This window comes from Pholcus phalangioides, unplaced genomic scaffold (assembly GCF_987345545.1).
Source record: "Pholcus phalangioides strain wild (caught in Gottingen) unplaced genomic scaffold, Ppha-v1.0 ptg000008l_1, whole genome shotgun sequence".
Classification (NCBI taxonomy): domain Eukaryota; kingdom Metazoa; phylum Arthropoda; class Arachnida; order Araneae; family Pholcidae; genus Pholcus; species Pholcus phalangioides.
The window spans coordinates 19,044,312-19,064,545 of NW_028301601.1; the positions used below are offsets into that span (position 1 = coordinate 19,044,312).

At 35.1% G+C, this 20,234-nt stretch overlaps 1 protein-coding gene across 1 annotated transcript in view; it reads right to left on the bottom strand.

The window, feature by feature from the left end:
• Positions 1–4,021: 4,021 nt before the first annotated feature.
• Positions 4,022–20,234, bottom strand: part of LOC149083940 (ATP-binding cassette sub-family F member 3) — a 32,056-nt gene continuing 15,843 nt past the window's right edge. The window contains exons 9-18 of the mRNA XM_089234315.1: positions 18,463–18,519; positions 18,310–18,332; positions 17,474–17,529; positions 16,976–17,176; positions 15,660–15,736; positions 15,366–15,540; positions 12,876–13,056; positions 11,539–11,671; positions 11,212–11,299; positions 4,022–4,535 (exon numbers count right to left, since the gene is read on the bottom strand). Of these exons, the coding sequence (XP_089090441.1) occupies positions 4,383–4,535; positions 11,212–11,299; positions 11,539–11,671; positions 12,876–13,056; positions 15,366–15,540; positions 15,660–15,736; positions 16,976–17,176; positions 17,474–17,529; positions 18,310–18,332; positions 18,463–18,519 (1,144 nt within the window). The 3' untranslated portion in view covers positions 4,022–4,382. The remainder of the gene's footprint in view (positions 4,536–11,211; positions 11,300–11,538; positions 11,672–12,875; positions 13,057–15,365; positions 15,541–15,659; positions 15,737–16,975; positions 17,177–17,473; positions 17,530–18,309; positions 18,333–18,462; positions 18,520–20,234) is intronic.

A 20,234-nucleotide genomic window follows, 5' to 3' on the forward strand; every position in this document is an offset into this window, starting at 1 on the left:
TTTATTACTGGGGTTAGAATAACCAGAAGTTTGTTCGCGGATTATACGTTACTGTGGATTACAAGGATGACATTTTTTATCGATAGCCGCGAAATTTGAATTCACGGATTATACGCAGGAACTAACGCGGTTAATTGTAAAGATTTATAATTTGCCAAACATAAGAGTCAAATATGGTGATATTTTCATCAGGATGTGATAGGTCAAGAGGTCAGACGTAGAAAAAAAAAGTTGATATAAACAAAGCTCTTTTGTTGGAAATCCGTGGTTTTTTTTCGGAAAGTGGCGTCATCTGCCGTGAGCATTTGTATCTGACGTTGCTTACGACGGTACGCATTTGTGTCCTCATTTAAGGAGTTTCGAAATCCCTAACTTCAGCATGACCATCTAATTTTAAGACGAACGTAATAAAAATCAGAAAGTGCTGTTGCTTGTCAGATCATTAAGTAAATTAAATACAGAAATTAATAACAAGATTTCCTGGAGAGTGCACAAGGAGCACCGGTTAAAAACCGCTGGTATAAGGTAAAGATTGGGTGTCTCTAGTATTATAACTCCCAGTCGCTAATTAAAGATCTAGTGCAGGGATTCTCAACTGGTGCTCCGTGTGCACATTCCAGGGGCTCCGCGGCGACTCGAGGAAAATGAAACTAATCATTAAATTTAATAAATTAAAAAAAAAAGATCTACAGGGGTCCGCCATAAAAATTATACACAAAAAAGGGCTCCTCTTGTCAAACAGGAATCCGCCATAGAAATTATATACAGAAAAGGGCTCCGCGAGTAAAAAAAGATTGAAAACCGCTGATCTAGTGATTGTTTCGCAAAGCGGGAATCGCGTCGAGCTGGAAATTCTAACGTGTGTGTGCCTATTTACGCTTTGAAGTCGTTCTGTTGGGAGAATGCATACACAATATCTACTAAACTGGAGAACCGCAGACGAACCACGAATAGGCAACCGTCCTCCGTCCCCCACATTCATTAAGATCACTCTTGTATTTCGATAGCATTTACTATTGAATCGGGGAAGTATTTCACAGCTGTATATATATACAGCAGTACAACTCTCAGTGGGCAGCTTTTTTCTTGGGGGGGGGGGGGGGCTTTACCAATATATATATTTTAAATATAATTTAATAGTCTTCCAATATATATAAAGAGCTATTATCTCAAAATGGTCAACGGCCACGGCAAAAAGCTCTGAAAGTCACATTTGGCTCTCGGGGGCACCCCCACCTGGTTTTCTGAAGAAAACTTATGCGTTCGTTGTTAAAAGGCTTTGTTGAGTACAAACACTTGAGACGTATCATAAATAACACTCAATGCCATTTTTACCATATGCCAAGGGTAATCGACCTTTTGGGGGGTGTACAGGCCACTTCACTGGTTTGAAAAAGTGACATAGGTCATTTCAGTTATCTTGAAATGTGCCTCGAGCCACTAAGGTGATCTATAAATGTGTTGCAAGCAATTTAAGTGATCTAGAAATGCATTTATAGTCCTTTAAATGATCTGGAAATGTGCAACTAAAATTACCTATAAAAATATCTTAGAAATGCATTTATGACCGTTTGAATAATCTGGAAATGTGCCAAGAGCAACTAAAATTATCTGTAAAAATACCTCGAACCACTTACAGGAGTGGGAAGTGACGAAGTCCATTTGGGAGCAACAAAATATAGGATTCGGGAGCAGTTTTTGAGCAGATACTTATAAATTGGAAACATAGAAGAATATTTTCGGTAACTCCCACCCCTTTTTAAAATATAGCAACCGCACAGTCAGGACCGTCATTTCAGCTTTTTCTGGGGGGGGGGGGGCAAAAAGCATAAACTCAAATGTATGTATATATATATACCATTTCTAGTGTATTTTTCAAAGCCGGGGGGGGGGGGGGAAGTAAGCGCTCTCCTCTGCCCCCCCCCCCCCCCTCCCAAATGACGGGCCTGTGCACAGTCTTTTGTTATCAAACATCTTTTAATCGGCTTGTTCTTTATTTTTGGTCTTTCAGGCTTTCGACACCTTTCAAAAGAGTGGCTGTCAAAATTTTTCACACCAGTTTGAGATGACACTTTTTTGCTTACTGAAGGCTCCGGAACAGCAGCAGTTTAAATGGGCTAAAAATTTTCTATAAGTTTTCAATTTTTTTATACTCTGAAAGAAATTGTTACGAAAGGGGAGGGAATTTCGGAAATTTCAACGATATTCGGCGATTCAGCACTCGTTATTTGCAAGATTGGCGATTTGACACTTGTTATTCAACAAAGTTGCAAATTAGCATTTTACTACGGACTTGCTCTTTTACTCGCGAAATGAAATTGTTTTGAAGAAACATCGGGATTTGGCAATGACGATCTACAATAGTTCTGCTGCTTGCAGTGGCGACTTTTTTCTTTTTTTGAAAACGGAAACCGACTCACACATTTGCGCTTTAAAGCTGAAAGACCATTACAACCATCTTCAGCTGCACGATTACGGATATTATCGGGGTTTCGCGATGAAAAGCCCGATGTGGGGGCGATAATTTAAATAAGGGGCCGCAGTTATACCAATTCGATTTTCGGGGACAAAATCGAGCGCAGGAACTTGTCGGGAAAATTCGAAAATTGATTCGGGGGGGAAAAAAAATCCGCTACTTTCTAATTTTACAAACTTTTCTGGACTTCCAGCCACTCTTTCAACGAGACCAGATGGATTATCGGTTCAACATGCTTTTGTCGCACTTTTAAGAAAAATAACAGTCTTGAGGTAAAGTTGCGAAGGGTAAATAAAAATTAAATATTTTTTGATTGAAAATTTTCGTTCAGATGTAAAAGATACTTCTGTAGTGCTTACAAAGCACACACACACACGGTTAGCCCGCGAGTTTTTTTTCCCCCAGCACTGTACTTTACAGTGTAATCAAACTACTTTCCAACAGACACTTCTATTTTTTTAAGGTCACGAGATAGCACAACTACAGAAGATGGAGAGAGAGAGAGAGGAGGAAGGGGGGGGGGGGTGCTGAAAAAAATACAGAGCAATAAAACATGCTCTTCTCCGAAAATCGTTTCGCGGCAAGCAGGAACCAAAATTTTTTGGCGTCCTTTCGAAATTTCGAGCATACCGAGGCAAAATTCGCTATTTTGGCTATTTGGCGCAGAAAAGTACTATAAGTTTATAAGTATTATTATTGTACTTATAAACTTATATTATATATGAATTTATACGTACAATATTCTCTAAGATATTTGAATTCAAAAATTAGTGAAAAGGACAGCAGGGTGGGAGGCCATATCACATTTTGTTACACACTGTGTTTTGGAGCAGGATGGCGCAAGATGTTAATTTTGGCACAGTGCGGCGCAAAGTTTCCAGCCCTACACCTAAGTGATCTGCAAGTGTACTGCAGAGTGAGCCACTCAAGTGATTCCAGAAGCATGCAGCAGGTCACTAGAGTGATCTGAAAATTCTATGCCAGCCATTTATGTAATCTATAAAAGTAACCACATGCAAAGTAAACTGGGGGTGTGGTGCAGGTCACTCAAGTGATTTGGGAAAGCGCTTGGAGTCGCTTAAGTGATTTGGATGTATGCAACTTAAATGATCTGGAAATGTGCCATGAGCCACTGAAATAATCTTCAAGCTTGCCAAGGTCCACTTCAGTGATTTGATAATCTTTCATGGGCTACGATGGTTTTGTGTGGTTTGGTTTTTTTTAGTCTGGTTTTTGTCATGGGATATATTAGATGACTCCGAGGGCTCCATTTTGCCCACAGATAATGGATTGAGCACGTATGTTGCATGCTGTATATTTATCAGCTGTCTTTTCTATGGCATCACTAATAAGCGATATTTGAAAAAAAAAAAAAAACCCCGACATTTTCCACATCAAGAAACCAAAACATCCCAGTGCTATGATACAAACTCTATGTGAACCACAATTCAAACAAATTCATTAAAAGATACAGAAATTTAGTTTTTACAGATTCCGTGCCTGCCTGAAATTTACGAAGGAAAACAAAATTACAAACAAACAAAATCAAAGAGGTAAAGTATCAATTTATTCTCATCTTTTGATTAAGTGTAGCACTTTCACAAAGATATTGCACTACTTTACAAATATTCCGTCTTTTTTCCCCCCACTATATATTCAAATATAACACGAAAACTAAGTAACATCATTCTCGACACTGACATTCAGATGCGACTCATGCATGCATACATACATACACACTCATGTTATAAATATTAGCAACTCTGCTTTACACGCATGTACAAACAATGAAAAATAATTTAGAATTCGTAAAAGTATGTGCAACCTTTTTTTTCTGAAAATATACCGAGTACTGAATATATATTTTATTATTATCATTTGATAATAAATGAGCTAAGTATAATAACTATGACTGGGCTGCGAGTTCGGTTTCAACTAATTTGCGATACTCAGAAAAGCCTCCCGACATCGAAGCGACACTCCCATTCCTACAAACCCATAGTTCTTTACAGACCATTTCGATGAGTTGTTCGTCGTGACTTACTAGGATCACACCTCCCTGTAGAAGTCAAGAAAAAAATCAATTAGAGTTGGAATTAGCTAAACGATTTCACAACACACACAAATGTTTTCACTAGGGCCCAGATTTCTATGACATTGCAAATTCTTTCAGTCACGGACCCTCTTTCCGCACATTTATAGCAGCAGAAACTACAGTCATATATTAGTGCGAATGTATTCTCGAACAATGGAGGATTTTTTATCTAGAACTAGTTTTTGTGGTGCAATAGCAATGCAATGTACTGCACTGAAAAGAAACCAACAAAAAAAAAACCTGTTTCATATTCCTACAGGGCTCCCAGTAAAAAAATTAGAAAAATAGGACTAAAAAGTGAGATGCTCCTCCCCAGACAATATAATCACAGCATAGTAAAAAAAAATTCCCTATTTTTATCCTATTTTTTTTTAAAAAATCAAAACATGAACAGTACCCTATAAGATTGACTCAAGCCAAAGCAAAATGACAGAAATGACAGTAACAAAAACAATTTTCGGCCAAAATAGGTTACTAGTTTTAAGTCGTACTAGTGCGACCACAGATATTTTTTTCTGTCTCTCCTCAATCTCACAATATATATCACATTCTTTTTCGGAGTCCTCCACAGTCCATCCAGTATGGCAACTCTCTTTGACAATGCACAACAAGTTATGTAGGCATGTCATTTTTTTTAAGAATGACACTCTATCATGCTTTTGCAAGTAAATTTAATTAAAATCTTACTTTCTAACACTAGAAGGATCACGCCAGTCATTTTGGCAGTTTTCGATCTTCTCACTAAATTTTTATGATGAAGCAGATAATTTAGAATGTTGAAATTTTATGACTTTTCCGAAAGTTGCTTAAAGATTGTGCTATCCAACTGTCATAAATTAAAAAAAAAATTGCAAAGATATTTTTAGTTATACCTAGAAAGACCATCACTGGTCAATTTGACCGTAACGTTAGGCACTTTCACAGCCATGCACAACAAATATTTTGTGGAATCATGGCATCAAATTTCTATTAGTATAGATATGCTCACTTCAGTTAGTTGGAAGCATACTTAATTATCAATTACACAATAAAAATATTAATATGGCCAAATATGTAGTGATACAAACCATTGAATTTTGCCTGAAAGCTAGTGCGCATTTGAGCATGCGATGATTGTTTTTAATTATCAATACTTGCTGACATAGGGAAGCAGAATTATACTACCTTGGTAGGAATAATAATAAAAAATGGGAAAAGAAAATTTCACGTGAAATTCATCAGGGACCCCTTTATATGTGTTTATAAAGGGGAATATATTATTAATATGCTCTTGTTTACACATAAAGATGTTACATTATATGTTTTTTGGGTATAAAAAATGAAAATATTCTTCTACTATGTTCAATACATTGGAATGTTGAAATACATATTTTCAAAGTGAGAAAAAATTTCTCAACCGGTCAAAGTTTACCAAAAGAAAAAAGGAAGTATAGTGTTGTGATCAGATTGCTCAAAAGCATTCCATGCGCATATCATTTGACAATGTGCATTTTCTATAATATTCTATGCAATCTCAAGAAATGCTTGGTAGATTTGTAGAAAAAATAAATAGAGCTGGGGAAGTGAACTACCTTGTCGTTGAAATTAGCTAAAAAGCCGAGACACCTTTATTGTTCAGGAATCAGAGTTTTGCTAACACATGCTAGTCTACCAGGAAAAAGACAGCAATGTCAGGTCCTGCTATGCGATAACAAAACAAGCGATAAACTTTCAATGCATAAAAAATCTGTACGTGTAAAATATATTTCTAATGCAACAGAGGTGTGGAAAGTATAATGTGCGAATACAATTGCAATTATAATGTTTAGAATGTAAATTTTTTCTTCTATCAGTTATGCAATGAGGAGCTTTTGGGTGGGTATTATTCTTTAAAAACTGAATTACATTTCCATTCATTCTCTTGAATTATATTTTTATTGGGTTCAGGGGTCAGCACGGATCATGGCCTCAAAAATAGTGAAAATAGTGACCAAATTGTTTAAAAAAGTGAGCAAATAGTGACCAAAATGTTTAAAAAGTGACCCAATAGTGACCAAAATAATTTTAGAAAGAGACCAAATGGACAATGAATTTTGATTATTACCAAATTGAATGAATTGAAATTGAATTTAGTTTTCACTAAACTTTGTATTTCAATGGAGCTCATCGAAATTGCTTTTTTTACATAATAGTGTGAAATAAATCAAACTCGAATGCATTCTGCTAACCAGAAAAGTTTTGAATAACTTATCAAATTTATCAACAACTATGTGTGAGAGAGTAACATTACATCCTTTCTAAGTAACAGTAGCAATGCCTTTCCCCTCCCCATAGGGGCCGTTAAAGTATTACGTCATCATAGATGGGGGGGAGGGGGTTTCCGATTTGCTGACTTTTGATGACAAGGGGGGAGGTTGAATAACGCTTACGTCATCAACCACCCTTTATGAAAATATGAGTTAGGATTCAGGGGGGGGCAGAGCTGATGACGAAATTTTGCTGACAGGGGGGGGAGAGGGGTCAGCGTTTTGCTGACGGGAGGGGGGGGGTCAAAAATGGCTAAAAATTTGCTTATGTAATACTTGAATGGCCCCCATATTGCTATCCACAACCCATCTTAAAATCAATTTAAGCCGGAAAAACTTCAAAACGAGAAAACATTTTCACATTCAAAGAAGGAAAAAAAATGAAATAACACAAAATTTGATGAGAGAATTTGTCCCATCTACATTCTAGTGGATTTTTCATTCATGTTATGCTATGAATGACAGTATACAAAATGTACTTTTTTTAACTAGTACAAATTGATTTACATAATTAGGTTTGTATAATATCTTCCAACAAATTTTAAGAAATTTACTATAATGATTGATTTAAAAAAAAACTAAAATTACATTTTAAACAATATTTTAAATTATTAAATTAAAATATTACTTAAACTACTGAATTAAATAAATTATTTAAATTATTAAATTAACTAAATTATTTTAATTGTTAGGGGCCGTTCAAGTATTACCTCATCATCGATGGGGGGGGGGGTTGGTTTCGATAATGCTTACGTCATCAACCACCCTTTATGAAAATATGAGTTAGGATTCAGAGGGGCAGAGCTGATGAAGAAATTTTGCTGCCAAGGGGGGGGGGGTCAAAAATGGCTAAAAATTTGCTTACGTAATACTTGAACGGCCCCTTATACGTTGAGGGAGGGCAATCCATCCTCCCCCCAACGTCAATGGCAGAGCCTACTGATGTATACATGATGTATATCAATTGTCATCTGCCGCACCTCTAAGACCTTCAAGTCTATCTGCACCTATGGCTGGACTGGGAAGGGTGGGTGGGTCTACTCTTTTACAGGCAGAGGGGGCTCCAAAATAATACCCTCCCTTGGGCGAGGGAGAAAATAAATCAGTTTTGAAATTGGTTTTTGGGAGAAAAATTTGTAAATACATATTTTTCTTTTTTTTTACACACAACATACACCCCTAGCAAAAAAAACATTTACTACTTTACCCAGAAACAATATAATTTTGCCCCCCCCCCCCCCGTAATTTTTAACAGAAAAAGACTCCGCGGTCTTCCCCGGTAAATTTCCCATGAACCTTGTAAGCACCAACGTGGCGACTTTTTTCCGCGCCAACCAATCGCCGTTTTGCGGCGGTCAATTCAAGATGGCTGACAAAGGCCACATAAAATTACAAAAAAATATATAATTTATAACATGAATCAACCAAATATGCGAAAATCGATAGAAATATATCGGGAAATACGGAAAATTAGGATAAAAATGAACACAAAATTCGAATCAACGACATACGGGGTTTATAAATGCGGTTGATACAGTTTATGGATGCCGCTGTCAGGGCTACCTATTTTAATGCGAAAAAAAGTCGCCACGTTAGCTCTGACTCCTCCCGTAATTTTCAACGAACAAAAACAGTGAATTCACCCCCACCCGGGGCACCCGATTTACCATGGCCGTAATACGATATTTTTTCTGGAGGGGAAACGTAATTTTACTGCCCCTTGACTGTGAAATTCGATAATTTTGCAAAGGAATTTATTTCCTTTTCTTAAATATACCATTCCATCAAAAATTCCATTCGAGGCATTGCCCCCCCCCGTGTTTTGGATTTGATCACGGTATGTAGCAACCCGCACCGCAAGTACGAACGAAAATTTACTATCGCCCGGGGCCGGTATCCATTTTTTTAACGGAAAAAGAGTAAACTCGGCACCCTTCCTCGTTCAACACCCGTGGAACCAGACCCCGCCCTCTCCTATTGCGGTCATAACAGCGACTCGAGACAAAAACGTTGTAATAACTTCCGAGGTCTAAAAAGGCTTTTTTTACACAACACCGAGAATGGAGCGCAATATGTCGATATTAAGTCAACAATCAGCATCGTGAAGATGCTCTAAATTAAGTTACGACCAGAGGCGGATAAAGGTCAGTTATTGACGGCCCCGGGCATAAAAAAAAATTAATATTACGCCCCTTAAATTAGGAAAAAAGTATAAAGTAGGGGCCAAAGGCGCGGTCGCTGTGCCCACCGTTAAATCCACCTCTATGTACGGCTCGCATGCACATTAACTGAGTTTTCATCAGCCTGATGACCAATTTTCATCTTATTTGGTTAAACTAAACATTGAATCCGAAGGTTTTAACAACTGGCTGTTGCGAAGATATATTTTGGAAAGAGAAAATTCAACTGCCCCTGCGGGGAATCGAACCCACTAGACTACAGAGGCAACGAATCTCTCAATCTTTCCTTGGAGCTCGTGTACACTGAAAAGGACCGTACATGGACGGCCAGACCAGACTCAGGCCAAGCTCACAACTGCTGACGCTGCCACCAGATGGCGACTTATGGAAGGATGACGTCACTTTCCGCTACCACACGAAGGTTTTTAACAACTGGCTGTTGCGAAGATATATTTTGGAAAGAGAAAATTCGACCGGAAAGTGAAAGGACGTGGGTTCGATTCCCAGCAGGGGCAGTTGAATTTTCTCTTTCCAAAATATATCTTCGCAACAGCCAGTTGTTAAAAACCTTCGTATGGTAGCGGAGAGTGACGTCATCCTTCCATAAACGTTGAATTGCAGGATTCTGTGATCTTTTCATAAATAGTTCTCCTTTCGATCATATCTGGGGCTACGGTTTCTTGCTGAGATTTAAATCCAGTTAGAAAAATAGTACGAATTTTATTTCTAGATAGATCGCGTTTTTCAGTCGGATGATTTTTTTTTTATTGTAAGTAAATTCAAAATACTTGCGAGCTTCTTTAACGTTGGCCAGCTACAAGTGAAATTCAATTCTCCAAAGCGTACTAATAATACGCTTAATACGTATTAATAGTACGCATCTTTAATAGGCGCGCTTTGGTATTCTCCCGCTGCGCGTAAGTTAGTTTCTGCACGGGCTCTCTTTATAAACTCGCTCAATGTAAATGAGCCTTTAAATCGTCATTTCAAATATTAAAAAAAATTAATAAAAGTAACGATAGAACAAACGACAAATGTAACTTGCTCGATGCTCCAAGAAAGGAATTCGGCCCTTAGGACTAAAACTTTTTAAAACAAATAAAATAAAGGATCAATTTTAAAATAAGATGAAAATGAAAGAATGAGTGGGGAAATAAGAAAGAATGGTAGTAGAGGAGGGGAAAAAATTCTTTGTTGTAAATAAGCCTTTTACGCTATTTTTTTCCGACCGGCTTTTCCATAAAATGACGACTCTTTAACTACAAGTATAAGGAGCTTTCTTTCCAAGCGCCTTGAAATCAAGTTATGCTGACGTCACACGGTATGCTCCCGGGAAGATAAAGACGCCTTCATATATATATATAGGGGTTCCTTGTACGATCGTAGTTCAATGAAGGGAGGGAGAAAATTAGCGACCTTGAACCGGTAAAGTTCCTCCTTGAAGAAAAGAAAAACACTGACAGCGGAAAAGAGCGCGAGACTTAGGTTTTCTTGCTAAAAAAAGTGGAAAAAGTGACCTGGGCCCGAAAATAGGTAATAAAAGTGACCAGCTTCTAAAAAAGTGACTTTTAGAGAAAAAAGTGACCCGTGCCGAGCCCTGTGGGTTGCTGTTTATTTTTGAAATATATGACATCCATATTTGTTATGGGCATCTTTTTCTCAGCTACCTCATTGGGCATTCTGCCTGTTGCGGCCTTGTAGTTGTATTAAAACTTGAGTCAAAATTAATTTTTTCCCCCAATTGATTTGTTTTTATTGTATGTCAAAAGAGCCTTTAAAAAAAATGGGGGAGAAATTAATAAATTGATAAAATAAATTAATTCATTAAATAGGCACTCTCACGCATACCTTGAGTCTTAATGAAAAAATAATCAGAATCATTCAAAACCATTAAAAAAATAGGTAAAAAATACCTCTGAAGCGAAGAGGTTAAAATTAAAATTTAATTTATTAAAACATATTTGCAAAACTTTGGGTTTTTATATTCTATTGATTATTTACACGCATATCTGCATTCAAACTTTAAAAAAACACTTAGGAAAATCAAGATTTTATAGTGCAAATCAACCTCTGGTCATTTTGACCAGTATCGGTCCTTTCAGGTGGAACAAAATGTTTGTCCTTCTAGTGAGCTAGATCAGTAAACTGTGTTATACAAATAAAACTGATACTCACTTTGAATTTTTGGAGAGCCCTGCCCAATGCATCTACAGTCTCTACATCCAAATGATTGGTAGGTTCATCAAGGATCAGGAAATGAGGACTGCAAATTAAAAGAAAATAAATCATAAGAGGCAAAAAGTGCAAAAAGTACAGTGAAACTTCCATATATTACTCTTTGATCCCCAGAAGGTTCAATTTATTAAATCCGACATTGAACCAGTTTGTAGAATGGTGATGTACGAATGTGTTAGGAAATGTTCCTTATCATTTGATAAGGATAAATTTTTGAATATTAGTAACAGATTAAAAAGTTCTTTGAAAGCGAATTCCATCACTCACTTTAACATGGACATCAGCGAGAAAGCCACTCTGCTCTTCTGACCACCAGATAAACTTGCAACTGACTGCAAAGACAAGTCTCCAGTGATACCAAAACAACCCAGTTGCCTACGATATTCTTCAGAAGTTTTACCTTATAAAAAAGAACAAAATGGAGGATCGATTAAAATTCTAATAACTGATGGTCTTGTGACAGACTGTAAAAAACATGTTTGCATTAAAGGTAACAATTATGTTTTTGCCCCACTGCCCCAGAATATAATTTGCTTACTGCTTCTACTCCGCATTATCTTCTACTTTATTGTTCAGTTTTGGTGAAAATAAAACTTATTTTATTTTTTATTGAGCTGGCTTATTTTCAATGTACTGTATCGCCCCCCCCCCCCCGAACTAGCAGGCATGCTGAGAAACAGCAAGGGAGACCAGCATGCCAGGAATACCCATATTCTCTGACGTGCTGTAAAAATTTGAGTTACAGATTCGAATAGCTCTTAGATATCTGGACTACAAGAATCAATTAAATCGACCGGTTTGAATTTTGTCAAGTTTCTCTGCATTTTAGGATCTGTTTTGTTCTACGAACTAAATTCAGATAGTTATAGCTTTATGTTTTATTTTAAAACCACAAATCTTGATTTATAAAGATGTTCACATCGATTAGATTATAATGGAAACAATATAAATAGATTGCAAAGGATTTTTGTATTCTTTGATAATGTGAGTAAAACAAACAAAAACAAGCAAAACTATTTTATTTTTAATTACTGAGCAATACATGTTTAAACGAGCAGAAAAACATGTAGAAAACAGTATCTGTATTCCATATTGAGTTGACGTAAGTCAAATTAAAAAACTAAGTTAATGCTCAATTTTTATAATTTTTATCAAATTCCTGGGGAAAACGTATTTTCCAAGGGGGAAACTATGATTTCATTCCAATTAACTTATTTATTTAGCCCTTGATGGATATCATTGAATTTTGCTTTCTCCGACATGCTAGGAATGGACAAGACTAAAATTCAAAAGCTGTCTTCTCTGAGCCTGTATCAACTGGCATGTCAGTTGATACAGGGGACACTGTGAAAATATATTTTGATTTGGACCTTTACCTATTTTTCCACCAATATAATAAGTATAGAAAAGCTAATAGATTCTAGTGGAGGTATAAATAATCCGAATGGATTTTATACCTCCACTAGAAGTTATTAAATTAAATTCGTAACTAATTAAATTATTAAATTCATACACTAAAATACACGAAATTGTTGTCAGACACCTTAAAGATTCAGGACTGCATACACTAATAAAAAAATAGACAAAAAACTTTTTTTTCATACCTGGAAATTTTCTGGCCATAAACTCTAAAGAAGAGATGTTCATATCTAATTGATCGATGTGATGCTGAGTGAAATATCCAATAACCAGTTGTCGATGTGCGTGTCTGATTCCACTGGATGGGTCATATTCACCAGTTAACAGTTTGAGAAGTGTCGTCTTGCCCGAACCATTGTCACCAACCTTTATGTGGAAGAAATTTAAAAAAAACATTGGCAATGGTAGCATGATCATCAAAACAATATATGTTACAGTTCTTAAATACCAAAGTGTCCGAGACTCAACATGACATTGGAATGGTGCTCATCCTGGCAATTGCCCCTTAATTCTTCAAAAACAGTTTTATGAAAATTACTCGTAAAAGACTTCCCCTTGATTCTTCTTACACTATCAGTATGCAACCGCTTTTCCCCCGTAGATATACCTCTCGATTAACTTTCCCTTTCAAAACCCTTCATGGCCATTTTCATATCGACACTTCGAATTTTCTAACTCCAGCTTTATACTTTTCAGAAAGAATTAAACATTCACAAAAATTGAAACCCATCTTTGCATCCACAGATTGCTTCAAATTTAGTTTCTTTCCTTGAACAATAATCAACCTCCCGTCGAACATTATTGATTGAACAACAGTTTCTGATTTCCTTTGTAACATCAATCGTCTGTCAAATTTCACCACTGCATTCCCTTGTATAGGCCTTGACCAAGCAATATATTGTATAAATAAATAATAAATAAAAGACACATAAAACCAGAAAATCTTCCATCTGGCCATCACAATATAAACTTCATGCCAGAGAAGTCATTTGATAATAAAATGGTGATAAGAATATTAATTTTTTTTAAAATAACTTTTAGTGACATTATACAACAGAAACTGGCTTTTCCTAAGAGTTCTATAATAATTTACATTTAAATTCCCAGATGCAATATTTTCTCCAATTTCTGTTCACACAAGAACAGTAGAACCCTTTTTTATTGCAAATGTCTGGGACATAGTTTAATAACCTAAACACAGTATATTGGGTAAATAAAAGTATTTTCTTAATCCTCAAGCAGAATGCTTCACATTTTTCTGCAAGGAACTCTCCTCTGACTGGTAATGTTAGGCTGCAAAAATTTCTATAATAAAGTTTTCTAAACTGAAGAGTACTTTTCATTGCTTTATTAAAACTGTTTTTAGGATTGTTATGCAGCAGTGCTATTTGTTCAACAATATATGTCATTTAGGTATATTCTGCTTGGGGGAACTTAATTAGATAAAACAACATGACCATGTATATTATCCCAATATATATCATATTTTAATATAACAGGATTCAATAGTAAAAATATTATGTACACCATAGGTGCCAATTCACAGACTTGAAAAATCTGTAGTTTATCACATGACACATTCTGCATCAATGAAAACATGTCAAACAAATAAAAGGGAAAATTTGGACACATTTTTTGAAATTTAAAAGGGTGACCATATATATGTCCTGTTTCTCCAGGACACATTTTTTTTAGCTATAATTAGCCACTTCGCTCGCTTTTGTTATCATATTTGGCGCCAACTAGTGATTTTTCGTACTTGAAATCCTGATTTCCCTATATTTTCCGAGAAAACTGGCTCAGCCTAAAATTGCAAGGACTGAAAGTATTTTCTTTAGGGATTTTCCACTCAAACAAAGCTGAATTTGAAGACTTTTAGGGATTTTTCTATGAAGATACAAAAAATCTTAAGAATTTGATTTCCGACGAGAAGATTTTAATAAAGCTAAAAACTTGGAAGCATTGGCATCTACGTGTACACTGTAATTAGGGAAAAAATCAAAAATACTTTGAATGCATAGATTGATTTATTAATGCATTTGATTATTTTTAAACAATTTGCTTTGTCTTTAAACAGTTCTCAAAGAGATTTAACAATATATACTCACTACCACTTATTTAATATTTTTTTTTTTTTTTGACATTGAGAGTTTCTTTTGATGTGTCCTATGCTCCCTACTCAGTTAAATTATGAATCTATTCGATCTTACACATTGCAACATTATATTGATTCTTATTATTAGTACTGATAAGGAAATCATGTAATGTATATTTCATATAGTTGGACATTCCTTGCTGTAGCCAGAACTTTGCCACTGGACTTATCCCGTTGCTGAGATCTCTTCCTGCCCAGCTTATCCTTGCTGTAGCCAAAAATACTACAAATCATGTCAAAGTTTTGTTTCACGATTTAATTTTAAATCCTCCCTTTTGCATTTTTTTTAGCATTTATTTTTTCCGTTTTAGTTTGTTGATATTGTTCACTAATAAGTAACTGTGTTATATAAGTATAAATATCAACTTGCAATATGTTAACCAGTATGGGTCTGGTTGGTCTAGACCCCTTGGCTGTTTTTTTTTTTTTTTTTTTTTTTTTGTCTCATCTTGTATTCATGTAACGAAATGAAGCAATAAAGTGAAAGTGAAGTGATTTTAAAACAGATATTGGAACTCACTATACATATTCTTGAATCCATATTTGCAGAAAGATCAACCTTCTTCAAAACAGGCTTATCAGCAACATAAGAAAATGACACTTCATCTAACTGCAAGACAGGAGGTTGTAGATACTCTGGGTCAGGAAATTTGAATGAGACTGGCTGATCTACTTCTACTGCCACAAGTTTTGGTCTGTCGAGTGAAGAAAACCATGAATAAACATCAAAATACATCACAGGTCAAATCACAAACAAAACAATATTATAATCAATGACCAACAGTTCAATAAAAAACCCTTCAATCACACTTACAGTTTTTCCAACATTTTTATTTTGCTTTGAACCAACGATGCCCTATTGGCATTAGCTCTGAATCTATCGATGAACAGCTGAAATGAAAAAATAATCTAGGCATAAAAATTTGAGAGTGGCTTTAGAGACAATATGCAAATCATCAGATTGTGCAGCAAGAGTTCACAGTGTATTTATGATAAGTAAAATTCCTATGAGCCAAATTGTGTCAATCTCCAGGTGGTCCCGGAACCTTCAATGCTATAGGATAGTTTGATGAGTCAAATTAACAATAACACAAGTTTTTTGTTAGACGCAGCATAATAGACTAATCAATATTTTACAACAGGAAGGACACATAATCAATACCAATTAGCCCAACCAAGTGTTTTAGTTAGTGTTAATACATAAAACATCTTCGTCATGTTTACAAATGGAATCAGTCATTTTTAGGGGTGCACAATAGGTGCAGCTGCATGGGGGCCCTAGAATTTTGATGGGGCCTGTACTCGAGAATAGAAATCCAATTAAAAAAAGGGGGATTATGTTAATAAAACCAGATGACTGTTTTTTTAATGACTGACAATAAGTACTAAAGTCACTAAAGGTAAAAAAAAAACTCATGGGCTAAAAATTTTATCCTAAAAAGTATGGATAACTAATAGCAACCAAAATTCTGAGAAGCATACCAAAGACAAAAGTGAATCTGCAAATGTGTCACTGCAATATGTAAGGGATTGATTGAGCTCCATAGAGTTGAAAAGGATGAAGATACCTGGCAATATCCTGAGATGTGAGATCTTGAACAGTAAACATTTTAAGATGGTACGGACAGTAATAAGAGTTTCAGTGGAAGCATAGAGTGAGAGTGAGTAAAGTCATTGATCCTTTTTGTTGCCCCAAGTAATTTTCTGCACACGTGCGCTAATTAGACCAGGACATACAATTTATTGCCAATTCCAGCTTTTTTTTCATTCTCACCGAGAGGTAGGTGGGCTAAATCCTTGGTGTGGGACTCCCTATGATAGCAATCTTTTTCTGCAGTCATGGCACCACTTCTGTTGTGACAGTGTCAAAGTTTTGAACAATGATGAAATGGGTATTAAACTCGCCACACCTTTAAACATTTGGTATTTTAGGTGAGTATCTTACTGACCTGGGCTACTGTGCCCATGAGTAGCCGGATTCTGTTTTTATAATATAATAAAAACAGTTGTTGTTAAAAGTAAGATCTGCCTTCATGGTTTCGTTGTGACCATCCTAAATTTGACAGTGAAAGGCTAACAATTGGAATGGCATGTCAAGAATGTATAAGGAAAGTAATTATTTCCACACACCTGAACATGCTCCCTGAATTGCTGCTGGGCTTCATACTCCCTCTGTTGCCGTTTGAGCTTTTCCGTCATGGTCTTCACAAAGTTCTCATAGTTGCCCCTGTAGCCTTCGATGTGCTGAGAGTGGAAGTGGAGTATATCCGTCGACACAGAATCCAAGAACCTTCGGTCGTGGGAAACAACTAAAATTGTAGATTCCCATGTCTGTGAACAAATACTTCAATGTATACACACAAACATGAACAAAAGTAAAAATGAAAGAAAAAAAAAAACTAAGCAAAAACCCAAAATAGTATTTTAGTCAAATTTAATCCAGAATATTGCTTTAAGCTGTCTACATTGCTTTGTTTTCATTTTAATAATAATCAAAAGAATGTAGGATGCAATGCATAGGAAAATGAATAAGGATGCAGAAAAAAAGGCAACTTTTTCATTTAAAAAAAATTCTACGACACTCAGAAATGAAACGAATGGCAAGCACATATATTCACACAGACTAACCTGCAAATAATTCTCCAACCATATAATAGCTTTCATGTCCAACATGTTTGTAGGTTCTGAAAATAGCATTGACAGGGGAAAAAAGTAAGTGACAATAACGAGGGAGACTACTTAGATCATACAAAAAATGTTTTTTTTTTAAAATCATAATAATGTTCAACAAACTAGGATGGAAAGAAAGCCATTGAAATCATTAAATCTTGTTTTACATCCTTCTTAAAGATGATAGATGTAAAAAAATTGTTTCCTCCTCCTCAGCTTAACTAAACTTCGGCGTGTACAATTATTTGCTTCTGCCGACCCCATCCAGAGAGTTAGATGTAAAAATATAATTGAAGTATACCAAAATACGTTCTTATGAAAGAGATTAAAAGAGGATGTACTTTTGGCCGTCGTGACCTTTTTGTGATCCCCCCCCCCCTTTTTTATATTTTTTCCATTTTAATTTGTAATTTTAACGGAGATGGTTGGTAAAGATTATTTCAGTTACTAAAAAATAAAAAATAAAAATTATTATTACAAATACAAAAAAGTGTTAAATGTAAGACAAAGTAGTGTTAAATGTAAGACAAAGTAGTGTTAAATGTATACAATGACGTCACAATCTGTGAACACAAAGTGTAGCTCAGGCATAAACAAATTGAACAGATGGTATCCATGCGTGCACAAGGTGCTTTTAATTTTAACCCTAAAACTGTTCCTATCATATATAGATAATGAATGTATCAGCCTGCTCTATTGCTAATAAATACTGTGAATTTTCTGTCAATTGTTTTTACCACTATGCACAAGTTTCAATTACTTTTTAAACGTTCATCAGAAACAAAGAAACTTACCATCTAGCAAAAGCAAATCTGGCCTAAAATGGAATTAAAATAAGTATTTTAAAATAAAGTACATAAAATTATAATATATTACAATAAAATTTATTTTCAACGAATACACATTCCACACATGAAAGAATAAAATAAACAGATGTAAGAACTCACTTTGAAAATAGCGCTCTTGCTAACGCTATCCTCATTCTCCAACCACCAGAAAATTCTCTGCATTGGGGAAAAAAAATAGCCAGAATAAATTCAGATTTACCTTTATTCTTATACAACAAGATTGACGGCAATAAAAGTAAATTGTTAGTTTAATTACTATAATTTACTGTCTATAGTCAAGAGAAGAGAAAACGCTCACAGAAGCTAAAAAGTTAGAAAGGACTACTACGTTCAAAAAGTTCAGAGACTTACTTTATTGTGGAATAATGAATACGGATAGAATAGATTCATTCTTCTATAATAAGTCTCTGAGCTTTTTGAATGCAAGTCTGTCCATATTTATGGGTTTGTTGGTTATTGTGCCCTTTGTTTTCAAAACTCTTCCACCAGGAGGTGAGGATGAATGAGTGATAATAAAATGGAATATTGATAAAACATATGCATGCCACCAAACTCTGGGAACACCAGATATTTTTATTGTTAGGGTCTGGTTCGTTCCTGGCATGCCAGAAAAAGTGAGTTTTAATATGGATCACAGCATGGATTCAGCCAATTCAATGGATTTTTATATTAAAGATATTTAATAATTTCCCAGAATCTGTGAATCAAATCTGCTGGCATACTGGTCTCCCTTGATGTATGCTGGCTAATGCAGGGGAATGACTTCTCCCAAACCTGTTTCCGGGGTAAAGTTATAGAGGATTTTTACATTAACCAGCATTTTTGTACTGAAATTTTTGTTTCTGCATTGCAATTAACCCTTTTATGGCCAATCAGTTTTATTAATTAGAAAAATATTTCCTTACATGAAAGCATTTTATTCATTTATTTTTTCCTGAAGGTCCGAGTCTAAACTTCATTTACAAAAAAAAAAAAGCTTTATGTAAACGATTGCATAAAATTTCATTTATTTCAGCACTTATGCCATACAATTACTATTTTTTTAAATCACCTACTTTTACGGAATAGTATTTTTTTTTTCAATTTTAATGTTATTTCTACAGACATGGGCATGTCCAGAAAACATACATGAAAAATTATTTTCATGCATTTTCCGGTTAATATGACTAAACTAAAAGATCAAAAGGGGAAATAACAGGAAAAAAATTGAGAAAATCAATTCAAAACTCTTAAATACTCAAATTTTTTTTTAAACTGAATTTTTTTTTCATAGTTAATGGCACATATAAACAGGCAGGAAGATAAATTTTAAAAAATCTATAAAGAAGCCATATAGAACCTCAAAAATTGCTCATAAAATAAATGTATTCAAGTAATATTGCACTCAAATATATAACTACTTTCTTTGTGATTCAAACTACAGTAGAAAAAAAAATTTGGGTTGCAAACTTCAAGGTAAAAAACAGAAAGAAATGCAAACAAAACATTTTAACAAATTAGCGAAATCACAGTCACATATGCTCTGCAACAAACAAAGAGTTGTGGCCGTTAATAGGAACAGCTACCAGACAATTCAAGATATAAAATAAAAAGAATATGACCTCAGTGCAAAGTTGATTCTGAATTTTTATCTTCATACTGGCTGTACCAATGAATGTCTAAAGGATTCTTTGCACATATGCAAAGACATGAATTTAAGGGTTAATTCAGCAAGCACAAGGTTAATAAAATATCACTGTATTGTTTATTTATACTATCAACTGAGCACAAAAAACATGTTTTTTACTAGGATAGTGCATGGGTTATGCAGACAAAATTAAGGTATCAATAATTCTATTTTTCAGAAAAACAAGTGACTGTGAATCGCTCAA